The sequence below is a fragment of the Polyodon spathula genome, chromosome 17 (assembly GCF_017654505.1).
Source record: "Polyodon spathula isolate WHYD16114869_AA chromosome 17, ASM1765450v1, whole genome shotgun sequence".
Taxonomy (NCBI): domain Eukaryota; kingdom Metazoa; phylum Chordata; class Actinopteri; order Acipenseriformes; family Polyodontidae; genus Polyodon; species Polyodon spathula.
The window spans coordinates 34041213-34055907 of record NC_054550.1 but is presented as its reverse complement, the minus strand read 5'-3'; the positions used below and the strand labels follow the sequence as shown (position 1 = coordinate 34055907).

The window sequence follows — 14695 nt, the reverse complement described above, 5'->3', positions numbered from 1 at the left end:
AGGGTCAAGTGTCTTCATGCTAGAAATTTAGCCACAGTATTACAGTCGGCAAAAACTTTGCGGATTGAAAAAGGAACTAGATCTTGATGTTTTCGCCTTACCATTAGTGTTTTTCGATGTTCCTGAAGAAGGCAGGACTCAATATTGGAATCAGCGAGATCAACGGTGTACCTTCTGCTCACCGCATGTGCAAGCCACAGCAGAAGATCGTGTGTGGTTTCATGAAAGTCCTACAGAGAGAAAGAAAAAGAGGCGTGTTTGCAATGATCAGGTAAATGATCTCTATACACACCTCAATCTGATGTAAATTTGCAGGAGACCAAAAAAATATGTAACAGATTAATGATGTACTGACAGATTTGTGCTGTTCGTGCATCAAGATAATGGTACAATTATTTTCTTGCTTCACACAATTCACCTGCATTTGACATGGTTAGGATTTTGTTGATGAGCGGTGTTTTTGTTCCCAAATTTCCTGTGGAAGCAAAAGTACCCTGCCCCGTCCCCGTCCCCAGTCAGGGATGAAACAGGGATGATTGGATGTGGATGGATTGAACTATGGTACCTGACACTGCATAAGTGCGGTCTGCAATCCCTCTTTCCAGCAGTCCAGTTTATTGCATGCTCGCACCCAGCTCTGGTTCGTTAGTCCCAGCCTGTCATGCAGCTCCTGAGATTTGGCACTGTCTGCCTGCTGGAAGTCTTTGCTGATCAGATTGAGGGAGATGACTACCGACTTGTAGTTATCAAAAGCCTTCTGAATTTCCTGTAGAGATATAAAGATGAGAATAAACATACAAAGTAAAACATTTCCAGATATATTGCAGACATGCATCTTAATGCACAAGTGAATGAGCTGTGGCCAAGACATTTGTGTTATTAATTGGTTCCTAGGAAAGAAACACTGCTTCAACTCATATTTTACAGGAAGTAGTGAAGTAGACATAACATACTGCTGCTGTATACTTGTTCATCCAGTTTTACAGATCTGTTGGAAGAGTAAAGTTACCATCTACACAGCTTCTTATCATGCTCAGTAATAAAACCACAGTCTTTATTCACATACTTTGAGTTTCTTAATGTTGCCTTCTATATCCTGAATGCTTGTGGAAGACTCTAGTTTTTGTAGCTCGTCCAGTTCAGGCTCAATTTGTTTCATCCAGGAAGTGATGTCATCAAGATCAGAGTTGAGGTGCTGCCACTGCTGTAGATTCTGCTTTATCCTCAGTTTGTTGCTGAGGGCCTGGGCTTGAATCAGCTCCCAGCGCTCAATAACACCTGTAAGGAGATTTAGAAGTGTTTTAGTTGCTTGATCAATCTGAAAAATGAGCGTTAATGAAAACGAACGATCAGCCTTACCTGACTGTTTCTCTGCAGTGGTCAGGCCTACAAGCCCTTGCTCTTCCAGTTGTTCTTCATTGTTCAGTATCAGTTTGACTCGTTTTACACTATCGATGCTGCCACTGCACTCAGACATCAACTTAACCTGAAAACACAACAAATATTTACAATGCTGATCAAACAAACAGCAACAACTTCTTCAGATGTATCCCTGTGTAGAGTCACAGTTGGCGAGTATATAAATGGGAACTGGTTATTAAAATATAAAAGGCAGTGAGATGGTTTTACTCATTTACTTTCCTGTACAGCTTGACTAATGCAGCTTTTCACAATAACGCTAGCAAAGCCCAAACACAAATAAAATAGCTTTATAAATAGGACTATAATGTATAATACACAGAGATAAATTTACTCATTAAAAAGTTTTCTGCTATTTTCTAGGTCACGGTCACAAAACTAAAAACCTGTTTTAGTCAGATTCCCGAAAAGCTGTTACTTAATAGATATAGGCAAACAGACACACAAAATCAGTTTGACTGCAATGAGTAGCTTGCTAACTTACATATCCCATTTTGTAAGGGGTGCTAGTGGTTGGGGAGGTGGAGGAGAGGGTCCGAATGATCTCGGTCTGGATTCTCTGCTTCCTGCTGTCCTGGTGATCAGGCGAGTGCCAGCTCGGTGGCTCAGAGGGGCTTTTTACTGAAGAAAGAACACAGAAACCCAGTTCACAAGCGTCTCCAAGAAAAAAAAAAAAAAAACACCTGCAGAAGACTAGTTAAACTTCCTCCCTATCAGCCCCCAGAACTTCCCGACTACATCCAAAGGATAAGACAGGTGTGAAAACACAGGGATGGAAATAAGACTCCCATTGAATATCAGTTCATATTGTTTTGTTGAACCTTTTTATTTTGGCTCTGTGAGCTGTGTTTTTGTTTATAATTTTGCTTTAAAAAAAATAAACTTGGCAGTTCTTCAGTCTCCTTTCTGCCTCCTGACCACCAGACACCCAGCCAGTCTACCACAACACACCTGGGCTTGTTACCTAGACAGCGGGACTAATCAGCCCACAGTTAAACCTGGAACAACTACGCAATAGGAGTTTAATTTCCAGCCCTGAAAAACATTAAAACAGCAGGTCATCTCAAAATGCAACACATGCACACTCCTCTACAACATACACAAACAGAGCATGTGTACATAAAACAATGGAATCACGTTCATTTGGTAGGTGATTCGTACAACAGTGTGATGCAATCAACTTTCTGCTTATACTGAACCAATACCATTCAGCTCTAATACAGACCGATGTGGTCTTCTAGCAAGACACCACAGTGCAGCTGCATATTGTATCTTTTCTTTAAAACTATGACTACCCCAGAGGTATTGTCATAGTTAACCACTATGGTATTAGTGCAGCCTGCCCCTGCAAACCCCATACAGTAGAAGTACATGCAAATTGAAAGAAGAAACCAAATGCAAGGTGTGTGTGTAATGCTAAGGACAGGGGGAGGGTAAAGAATGCACAACAAAGAGGAGGAGTCTGATGCTTTTCCATGACCAGATCACAACGTAGGGACACATGCATATGCAAGTGCATACCAGAAGTTGCTTTCAATGTTTTGGAAGTCATTTTAACAAAGGACTCTGGATTTTCAGCGATTTCTACATCTGGAAGAAAAGAATTTTTAAATGGGTCTCCACCAGATAACAGTAGTTAACATTTTATTAAATAACTGCACATTTGTAACACTGTGTATTGCAAACGCTTCTGCTGTCAGTGGAAATAACACTGCATATCAGAGGATGTTCAAACAAACTAATACATTTTCACTGATGGGATGACAACTGTCTGTTCCACGGGCCTCTAAACAGACAACAGTTACAAGGGCCCCCTAGAAAGTGGTTCCCTACTGTGCAGCAATGCAGGGAAGAAACTAGGAAATCCTAGCCATCAGCACGGTGGTTAGAAGTAGGAAAGCAGCAGGTACCTGACAGTGCGCTGTAGTAAACTGGCTCTTCCTCATCTTCGTGGGATGAAGAGCCCCCCACGTCGACAGTGTGGTCCCACTCCAGTGGGATGGAGTCCACGCTGACGGGGGTCTCGCGGCCAGACCGCTCCTGTCCAGGCATTGGGGGCATCAGCTGACACATGGACTGGCGAGAGGGAGAGGCCTCGGGCCCCATCTTCTCCTGCCAGCTGATACCCTGCAGCTCTGCCGAGTCTTCAAGGTCTGTGTCCCTGTCAGAGGACTCCTTTTCATCTTCCAAGACCTGAAGAGAAAGACAGAGCAAGAGAGAGAGGAGCGAGAGAAACGACACAAATCAATATCAATAGGGCCAACTAGAAGTACCTACTTTAAAAATAACATTTTTAAAACTAACTGCATTTGTTTTAATCGTAGCAATCTTGTAAGGATCCATGACTTATTTTTAAAAGGTGGGACCAGTTCAACAGAAACAAATATTCTAGTTTGGAGATATCACAAATCTTATCATGAACTACAGAAGCTGGACCAGCTCACAGTTCTGTACAATGTTTTAGTCAATCTCATCTTTCCTTAATTGTGGTTGAAGGAGAAAGGAAAAAAACTGGCTACGAATCATTTATTTACAACAGAGGTGGAATGAAGCATGTAGCTTTTTGAGCCATTACTATGAGGTTAATAAGACATACCTGAGTGTGTTACCTATACAGTGTGGTTAATCAACCTTGAAGTAAAACCTGGAATGGGTGAATGCACTATGCAATAGGAGTCTTATTTCTAGCCCTATACAAACAAAAACATGTTAGAAATATGACTCACAGGGCCCTTGTTGATGAGTCTGTGGTGGAAGCGAGCAACTCTCCCGAACACTTCCTGGCAGTAGGTGTGAAGTTCCTCGAGCTCATCCTCAATCAGCACGGCATCCAGAGGCTGGCTCTTCTGGATCAAGTTCTCCCCGAACACAATCAGCTGGTCAATCTTATTGGTGTTCAGGGTGATCTCCTGCTGAAATCCCTGTTTAGAAACAAAAATAAGAATCAGAAATTTCAACAGACAGACAACCCCCACCCCCTCCTGAGCCTGCCTGCACTCACGTCAAGCTGCCTCATCTTGTCCTCGATGTCGCTCTCTGAGAAGTGCTCAACGTTGGTCAGCTGCAGGTCCATCTCAGTCAGCCACACAAGGATGCCGTCCCGTGTTCCTTCAAACTCCTCCCGCTGAGAGGTGAAGTACTGCAGAGAGATACAGAATGAGGACCTGCTCCTTAAATTATACCAAGTATCACATTTTATTTAAAAATTGTGTTCTGAACAGTGTAAAAAAAGCTTGACTGGGAGTCAGCTGCCAGAAATATGTTTTAATTGTTAGCAATTGCGAGTGACACCCGTAGTACTTACCTTCAGTCTTCTCAAAATGGCAGTGACCCTTTTCTGGAGATTGTCCCATCTTTGGTTTCCCTCGTGGACCATAAGCTTTAGCCGGCTGGCCGCGTCGGTGCGGTTCTCTCGAGCCAGTCGTCGGTACTGCTTGTTCACCAGCTCCAGCTGGGTGAGCCTCTCGTGAACCTGTCTCTGAAACGCCTGTATTCAAACAAGAATAAAGAGCACTCCATTCAATCTGTGTCTGAGGCAGTCCAATAGAAGCTGCTGTACTCCTCCCCCATATATTATTGCCTCAGCAGGTTCAAAGAGAGGCCTCACTTGATTTTAACAGCTCTGTGACATTCATTTTTTGTCTCTCCACTGTACACAGTTGCAAATTTAGCACTGGAGTAAACATTTATCGATTGCATTTCCAAAACAAACGCATCATAACTTATTATGTTGTACATCTTTGCTCCAGGTAACAGAAACTGCAGGCTTTTTACACAGCTGATGCTAGCCCCAGAAACAGTGTATCTGAGAGGTTTCCCTGAGAGACTAACACGGTTATGTGTAGGCAGATATCAGAACTTAATTCATTTGCACCAACTACGGTGAATTAGTATTATAAAAAAAAAATAATAATAAAAATGAAACCCTGGTGCTAAGTACCTCAAATTTCTTCAGTTCTTCTTTTGCACTGGTGTATAAAACTTCTGCAGAGTTGGGGCAGGCAGCACATCTCTCAGCTGTTTTCAGCCAGTCTTCAAAACGAGAATAATCATCCAGAAACTTGGACCAAAGCCGGCAGGTTTCTTCAATCCTTAAATAGGATTAGGGTATAAGTGGATGCACTTCAAAGGAATATCAATTGGCAAGACAGCAGCATAAAAGATAGCTACCTACACCTATTTATGTTGTTTCAGATAGACAGATTGATAGACAGACAGACAGATAGATATTTTTTAAATGTAATGTAATCCATGTAGGACAAATAAATATTCTCAATGTACTTCATTCTTCTCTCCATTGACATGGCACAGATATTCCTCCATCGCCTGTCCAGGCTCGTGGTTGTCTGTTGGATGGAGTCACATTCGGTTTCAGTGGCACAGGCATCCGAGTCGTGCAAGAGGACATCACACAGGTTAATCACAGACGCCACGCCGTCTGTGTGCTGCTCGATATCACGCTGCAGATCCTGAAAACAAGAATAGAAAAGTCAAAGACAGGTTTCACTGTAAAAACTAGCCTTAGCATTGCAATGCTTTTATATGAATGTCATGTTAGAGTTGCATGGTCATAGAAGCACACTCAAAAAAATTAAAGGATATTTCTGGTATACTATCCAAAACTGCAAAAGAAAATGAAGACACTGTATTAAGCTTTTCTATATCTTACCGTCATTGTAGTCAGACATATAAACAGCTTCAACTTTACAGTTGTTACAAATAACACTTTCAGAAGATGAGATTAGCCTGAAACTAACCGCAGCATTTCTAAGAAAACCAGATTATCAAACCTGCTATCCTGCACTTTTTGTTAATCCACTGGTGGGTGTGAAATTATTTTTATTTTTGAACATGCACATGCTCAGGATGTGTGAGCTGGTCGAGCTTGAGCCTGCTGTACCCACCTGCTGCTCAGAAAGTTTCTTCTGGATTTCGTCGTTATCACAGATGTTGTAAACCACAGGCTTGGAGAGCTCAGCCTCAATGCGAGACAGCCATGTCCGGAGGTTACTCATGTTCTTATCCAGCTGCTGGACTGTCACCAGGGTGTCCTTCAGTTTCTTCACCCTAACGTAAAAGAGGAGGGCAGGCCAATATTAAATTACTCAGAGCTACTGAATTTTCTATAAAATTAAATGACTATTGCAAATCTTCTCCAAACAAACAAACAAAAAAACACCCAATTTCAACTGCAAACCTTAAGAAGTTGTACAATGTGTCCCCCAATCTACCTGCCTCAGTCAACTCAAAGAAGAAGAACTGGTAGACAGAATTCAGAAAGCAGTAGCACATGAATCATCTAGGGTAGAACTGTCCCAATGTGTATGTGTGTGAGTGTGTGTGTGTGTGTGTGTGTGTGTGTGTGTGTGTGTGTGTATATATATATATATTTTTTTTTTTCTTTTCTTAGCAAACATCCTTACCCAGGGTGACTTAAAGTTGTATACAAAAAATACATATAAAGAACAACAGTACAATTAAGAGCAAAAAACTAAACAATATATATATATATACATACATACATACATACACACACATATACAAACACACACGCACACACACAGCCTGAGACTGACACAAATAACCAGACTGTCGCTTTCTGCACAGTCTAATGCAAAAGCACAAAATCAAGCTTAAAAAAATAAAAGATTATTTCTATATGCTCTGAAAAACTACAGATCCTCACCCTTTTACCCAGACAGAAGCTACAATTCAGGCAAAAGAACATAACATAATACAGGCTACAAATATAGTCACAAGCCTCTATGGTAAACCAACGTCATTCTTACTGGGAGTTATTGTTTATATAAGGCCTGACACAACAGTAGTACATAAAAGAAATAGGAGTTTGTAATTTCCAATGTATAGCACATTAATGTAAAGCTGTAATTGCTACAAAATGCAAATGTCAATGGAAACTTCTCAAGTTAACCACATTTTTACATACAGATGATGCTTCATACTTTCTTCGTGTCTTCTATTAAAATAATAGCAGGCTGTAATCTTAGTCATTTACTCTAAAAGAATGGACAAAGTGCCTTTCTTTAAACTCTGGGCATATTGAGAATATATGCCAAACATAATAACATTCATTTTGTTACATTTCCTCACATGTTTGCAGCAGTGCCTAACAATGTAAATGTGCATGGATGTGTGGTGGACAACTAAACTAAAAAAACAGACCATGTAGGTGGAACAAGTCCATTCCTAACAAAACACAAAACAAAAAACAAAACAAAGTCAGGGATGGAGGGGTGCTACCATTTCCTCAGCAGTCTTAGGTCAGTCCACTACAGATTGATCTCCCTACAGTCATAGTAAATCCACACACTTCCAATCTCCTCCTGAAAGACTTATTCTGCTTCATGCATCTCATGAGGGGCGAAAAAAAGAGAAAATAATAAATGCATGTATCACGTGAAACAACCTGGGGCTCCAGTCTAGTCCTACACAAATCCCCATCGCTTGTCAAAGGCAGTCGCTTGTGCATGCTGACAAAGCCATGCCCATCCCCCTCTCTATCACCACCACTCTATCCTCTCTCTCTCTCTCTCTCTCTCACACACACACACACACTGGCTGCTTAATGTGCAGTACAATACCACAAGGTGCAAAAGAAATGGGATTATTGCAAATACTACTTACTGCTTGCAAAGCCAGGTTACTTCATGTCACACGGAAGAGAATCCTTTTCTCCTGCTTGTGCTAGCAACACTCTCTGCGGCTAAACCCCACCCCCTTCATAAGGCCTTATTCATTCACCAGCATGTCTCACGAACAGCAGACCCACTCACATTTATGCTACATCACAATAATGACAAGGATTCTTTACACACTGTCAAAAAGTGGAGGGAAAATATCCGGCAGCAGTGCTTGAACTGGACCGATAATTGAACTGCAGGGGGCCTGCCTGATGGAAACACCGAATTTGGGTTCCAAAAACTTCCAAAACACTGATCCTGTACACATCACACTTTCTGAACTGTTCTTCATTAATTCTTGCATACTGAGGTGCCACATAGGAAAACCACATGCAAAATTGTTTTCTTAAAATAGCCTATACTAAATAAGCTTACCGCTGTGAATGACATTTGTAGACACTCACATTTATCGCTACAAACTTGCAAGTCATGCAATAATTTTTATTTACAAGACAACAGCTCTGCTAAAAGAAAGGGTGAAAATACATTTAAATTTTAAATCAGTGAATACTGATGTTTACTTACAAGACAAGTGTAATGTCTCACAGGAATATAACAATTATATGCTTGTTAAAAGTAACTGACATTTACTCCAACCTTTTCCATTTTCAGATCCATCCCAAATATATATTTTCATGTGGAAAATGGCCACCGTTAAATCACAACTCCCTATTTGCTCAGTACAGTATGGCAACTTTCCTGATAGGGGTTGCTAAGCAATAGGTGACATGTCAAAGGGCAGATATTTGCTGGCTTTGGGGTCTTGATTATAATAATAATCCAAATGGAGAAAAAGAGAGAAAGATATGTTTTAAAAAAGAGCAACGTACTGTTCAGCAATGTATCCTCCCTAGGATATAAACATCTAATTACAGGTGTCAGTACGACTAAACCGTTGCCATGACCTATATTCACAGATGTGTATGTGCATTAATGTCTTGCAACACATATCCACACCAAGTTTCATATTTAGATACAGCCTTCATCAGCTGAACCAAACAAGAGGCCAGGGGCTATTTCACAAAGCACTTCTGTGTAGCAGTCTGCTAAATCCAATTCACTTCCATACAAAAAAAATGTAAATAAAGAACATTCCACATGTATCTTATAGACTTGCTGAGTGGATTTCCCTTTACCGTTCAATCTTAAAATATATATTTTTTGAAATCGGTAGAAATAAGATAGCTTACTAGCTATCAACTAAAACCCCATTGAAATCAAAGCACCAGCCCCACTACATTAAGCAAGTTGCACATCCCTGCAACTGCATTGCGCTGCCCATTGTAAATTGCAGAATACAGGTGCCAGTATTGTACAGAACGTGAAGTTCAGACTGTGGATATCTTGTTCTACAGTAAAAGGACTGGCCAAGGTCTCTAGTATGCAAGGACACACACACACAATCATGAATAGCTCAAATCTAACTTTCAGGAGAGAAGTAACCATTAAGCCAATTAAAAGATGTTCCTCTCCACCAGGGATTAGCAGACATGGCGAGTCCTGTACTGTCCTTCAATGACGGAAATACCCTCAAGATAAAATAGACAGCTTTAGTGCATTGCGTACAGCTGCACAGCATGAAACTTGAGTTACAACATTTTAAAAAGGGTCAAGGGACACAATATGCCCATGAAAACAAATTCTGCTGTCAACAGTAGACCTTGTTTTATGTTTTGGCTCTGAACTGCCTACTTCCATCAACTTGTGTGGTTATTTTATTGGAAACATTGGGACTACAGTTGTGATTACTTTAAAAATCCAATAAACTCTTTTGAATTTGAATTAACGTTCGCGTTTACCACTTTACTTTTTGGAATTCTTCCAGTATTCCTTCTGTGTTCAGTTACTTTATTTTGTAAGAAATTGCCTACACCACCTGGTGGATTAACATTACATTGCTCATATTTACAAAGGAAATTGAAAGTTTAATGTAACAAGGCGGACAATTCCATTTCAAATTTAATTTTCTACAGTTTAATGATAAGTTTTAATGAAAATGCATTGTTGTATGCATGTTGGTGCATTAAACTAGTTTAAGTGACACACATATATTAATATAAATGTCTAATGATAACATAAAAATGCAAATGGTACTGCACTGATAGATTTAAAAATATATGTTTCCCCCAAGTGCAAGCAAGTACTTGCTTCAGTAGAGGTTTGATTTAAACTGTATCCTTCCAGCCAATCTTTTTCAAAAGAACTGGGACAATGAATAGCTAAACATCTGCTTGGAACAGCACTTGTTTTGATAATTAGGGCACACTGAGGCAATTTTTTCTGTTTTGTAATGATAACAGCAGCTGCAGACCCCAGAACCCGACTGCAGACTGTTTTGTGTCACCAAAACAAAAGGGGTCCAAGACAGTGTTACAGAAGGCACAACAGCATCTGAACTGCATGGCATATCTTTTACAACCTTGAAATGCAATGTTAACAAGCGCACAAATAAAAGTTATTTAATAATGTAAAGACATGTGTAGTACATAATTTCTTTTTTTCCTTTTTGAAGAGGTACAGTTTGATTTCTTCCTTGCTCTGGGGAAATCAACACTTTATAATTCCAGAGCAAGTTTCTAATGAAGGCAGTGCATTAATAAATATGTATTACTGTAGGAGTACAATTCTGGCAATAACCAAATTAAGATTTCATCTCTTTGTGCACCTGTTAATAGATCTGCGTTTGGACCATCGTGGGTGCAGCGCTAACAAGTTCAGAAAGAGTAAGCATTAAAACGGCACAGAGACAGAAAAGTAAACATCTGATGTACAAACTCAGCATGACACCTAGTTCATTTTGCAGATATCCTGTTACAGGGTGGTGTGTGTTTCCCAGAAGGTAAAGACCTTAGTAAATCAATAGCCTGGCAACCCCGTCGAACTCCCTCAAGAGTTTTTTTTTCTTTGAAGGCTAAGCTGCATACTCAACATATCCATTTAAATAAGTAACATAAATAATAAAGGAGCCAACAGGAAACTTAAAAAGCCAGACCCTCATCTTTTTTAGATTCTCTTTCCAACAACAATAAAAAGGAAAGTGTAATTTAAAAAACTAATGCATATAAAATGAGATTTGACCATATTATGTGAATTTTGTGAGTTTAGTGAATGCATACTAATGAAACATATGATTCTGATACACTAAGACACTTGTACATATCTAATCAAATCGCAAACATATTCATGACGGATGTAATTGAGAAAATGCTAAGGCCAGATATTTTATGACTCCCAGTGGACTGATGCTGAGATCATCAGAGAGATGGAGTTCCAGTTACTGAAACGTCAGCTGCAGCTATCTGCATGGGAGGCTGTACTCATTGTTTTCCAATGGGAATTCCATAGATGGGTTTAATCCCTGGCACAGTGACAGGGAAACAGCAGCAGGACAAGGTCAGCCAGTACAATGCTACTTTGAGAAACCCTTGCTTTAGCTTGGCTAATGCTGAATATATATTTTACAAACATCTTTTTTCATGTTAGGACTCCAAATTAGCAGTGGTTAAATTAAAAACAGCACTCAAATCACTCTAACAAACAGCTATAAATCACATGTCTAAAAAAATAAGCCATAAACAGGTTAAAATTATAAATCACAATTGTAATTACAGTAATGCAGATACAACATGGGCTATGAGTGTACCTATTGGTGCGTTGTCAAGACTATTCATAAAAACCATTCAATTAAATTAACATGACTAAAGGGGTAGCAGATGTCAAGAACTGCACTGAATTTAAGTCTAGCATTGAGAACTCACTAAGCCACTCCCCCAGTCTCCCCCAGTTTGACCTCATTACACCTCAGTAGTACATATGTTACAGTTCATGTGTAGAATTGGTAAATCTATAGATTAACCAGTAAGTGTGTAGATTTACCAGCTCAGCGGTCAGGTATAAAATATCTAAGGAGATGGCAGCATCCAAGATCACCGTCTGGCAACAACAATTCACAATACAAAATTTTTTTTTATTTATTTTGTTGCACAAAGACAAGGGGGATAATATCGTTAGAAATAAAACCAGAAATTTGTCTTTAACCATATCTGTATATAGGACAAAACATTAACATATGGTCTCTGCTAAATACATACATTATTATTATTATGCTTTCTCATAATAATAATAATAATAATAATAATAATAATAATAATAATAATAATAATAATAATAATAATAAAATAGGGATGCAGCGAATCAAATAACCCCAAAAAAATCCTAAGGCTGGAAAAATAAAATTAGTTAATTTATCCAAGTACATAACAGATTTTATTACTATTATTATTATTCTTTTTTGCCATTAAGCTCCCTGACATTACTCTATTTCCAAATTTACCTGAAATGCTGCAGAACTATAACTACCATCTCCTCAGTTATTTTACAGATTGACCTCTGAGCTGGTAAATCTACACACTTATCAGTTACTCTATAGATTTACTGATTCTACACATGAACAGCGACACATACACAGTACAGACAACACTTGAGCCTGTTCTCTGCAGCACAGCCCATATGGAAAATCTTCAAATGCCATCAAACAGCTCAGAACAGGCATCAGAGCTAAATCTACTTGTCCATCCGTCCAGTGTAACTTTTACCCCACTTAGCTAGAAACAGGAAAATCAGATAATCTTAATACTTTGTATAGACATCTATATTATATACTTTACCCCACTTAGCTTCTAAAAGGATTATATATTAATATATATATTCATATGATAAAAAAAACTTTGAAAATATAGTAGTGATAACGGTTGTATCATATATTTAATGAAACTAAAATATGTTGGTTGTTGTCTTGTCAGTCTTTCAACTTTGACACTTCGTAAATGTAATTACTTTGATGTTATACAACATACAACAGAACAGTCACTTGGTTGAAGTGTTTTTTCGTTGTTTTTTTTTTATTAGTTTGATGTTATAGCAATCTACAATTAATCTAATAATGTCTAGTTAATACTTAATGCTTACTTGTATTGCAACTAAAAAATGATTATGCAAAAAACCCTATTGTGCAATAATAAGCCCATGCATACTACAAACTCATCTGTACCTCCCTTGTACTTCTACAGAGCCAGAGATGCCATTTAGCATTAAAGTTATATCAAAATGTTATGACACTGTTTTAAAGTTAAAACATTAGAGGCGAAGTCAAAGCAAATAAAGACAACAAGACAAAAATGAATACGATGTGCCGTATTTCAAAGAAGAACAGACAGAAGCATCATCTTCAAAAGTACAAAGAGGAAAATATTAATCTTGACATCTAAGATCAAGGACAACTCTTCAAACAATACCAGACATTAACTCCTTGGATAACGTTAGCCCAACATGTTCCCTTACAGCTTTATTAAACCTGATTGGAATGTAAATACAATTGTTTGGAATTTTAAAGTGCCAGCAGTTAGGGGAATATTTGGCAAGCTTTTCGCATCAGGCATTTACAGTCTACTATCCACTTGACAAGAAAGATTTACTTCAGCAAGGCATTATTACATGGGTCTGGCTTATTAAATGTGTGGGTTTTTTTTTTTTGTAATGCTGCAAAAGGTCTATCTACAGAAATGTATAAATCATTCTGCACCCCATGTTTACTGGAAGGAATTTGAATATGTGTTTGTGTGATTTCTTCTTCAGTGATACATTTAAACATGATCTTACAGGGACTCTTTAAAGCTCAGGGACCAGTATGAGTCCCAGCCCTGATTTAAATCAGGCTATGGTTAACCACCATACAGCACGACAGGGAAGAAAGGTTCATACCCTATCTGAACAGAACACATTCCTTTGGATGGATTAATGTCACAAAACAGCAACTGTCAACTCATGTTTGAAGTAAAAAGGCAGCTTAGTGACTTGTTACTGTTAGAATTGAAGTGGAAGTTCACATGAATAAGATTTGGAATTGGGTGTTTTTTACATCAACAAGCTTAGATATCATGGTTACTTCATCTGTATACAATAGGAAATAATATTTTTCTTCCTAAGCACATTTCTGCCATTTACTGTAAAGCATTACCGATGAAACCAATAAACCAACAGTACCTCTCTTGTGGAAGAATGAATATTCATTAACCCCTTAAGGTGCACAAGAAATTGAGCGGTTGTTCAAACCGTGCTTCTTGCACCTTATTACAAAAATAAGAAAGTTAGCATCATTTATTTGTGGGACACAGATGTCCCTTGTACCTTAAAGGGTTAAAGCAAGGTGGCTTTTCCTTACCTTGCCTCGATGTGATCAAACAGATGCTGCCAGCGGTCATTGATATCCTTCAACTTGTCATTTATTTCTGTCTCCTTAGTTTTATTGCTGGCGTTGATCAGCTGCTCACCCAGTAGTTTCAGATGAGTTTTGTTTTCACTGAAAAGATTGATTTCTTCCATGCAGTCCTTAAATAATTGAGAGACACTGATTATGTAAGGGTTACGCTTGGCTTAATAACCACCCCTCCCAGGCCTCACACACCCTGACTGGAATTGTCAACATACTGCTTCCCATAATGCACTCCTGTCAAAGAGGACAAGACTTTAACAGCTATCATTCAACACAAAACCGCTGCACGTTATGGCCTGCTCCT

At 38.9% G+C, this 14695-nt stretch overlaps 1 protein-coding gene across 4 annotated transcripts in view; it reads right to left on the bottom strand.

The window, feature by feature from the left end:
* The window catches only part of LOC121329721 (nesprin-2-like), a 99938-nt gene that overhangs the window by 3179 nt on the left and 82064 nt on the right, over window positions 1–14695 (bottom strand). For 3 of the 4 annotated variants that reach the window (XM_041275424.1, XM_041275422.1, XM_041275425.1), the window contains 14 exons: window positions 14341–14507; window positions 6324–6486; window positions 5701–5888; window positions 5360–5510; window positions 4724–4906; window positions 4421–4558; window positions 4146–4340; window positions 3330–3612; window positions 2941–3009; window positions 1904–2040; window positions 1360–1486; window positions 1067–1278; window positions 566–766; window positions 102–230 (listed from right to left, as the gene is read on the bottom strand). In XM_041275424.1, the coding sequence (XP_041131358.1) occupies window positions 102–230; window positions 566–766; window positions 1067–1278; window positions 1360–1486; window positions 1904–2040; window positions 2941–3009; window positions 3330–3612; window positions 4146–4340; window positions 4421–4558; window positions 4724–4906; window positions 5360–5510; window positions 5701–5888; window positions 6324–6486; window positions 14341–14507 (2343 nt within the window). The remainder of the gene's footprint in view (window positions 1–101; window positions 231–565; window positions 767–1066; window positions 1279–1359; window positions 1487–1903; window positions 2041–2940; window positions 3010–3329; window positions 3613–4145; window positions 4341–4420; window positions 4559–4723; window positions 4907–5359; window positions 5511–5700; window positions 5889–6323; window positions 6487–14340; window positions 14508–14695) is intronic. The other variant, XM_041275423.1, reaches the window with a different exon arrangement.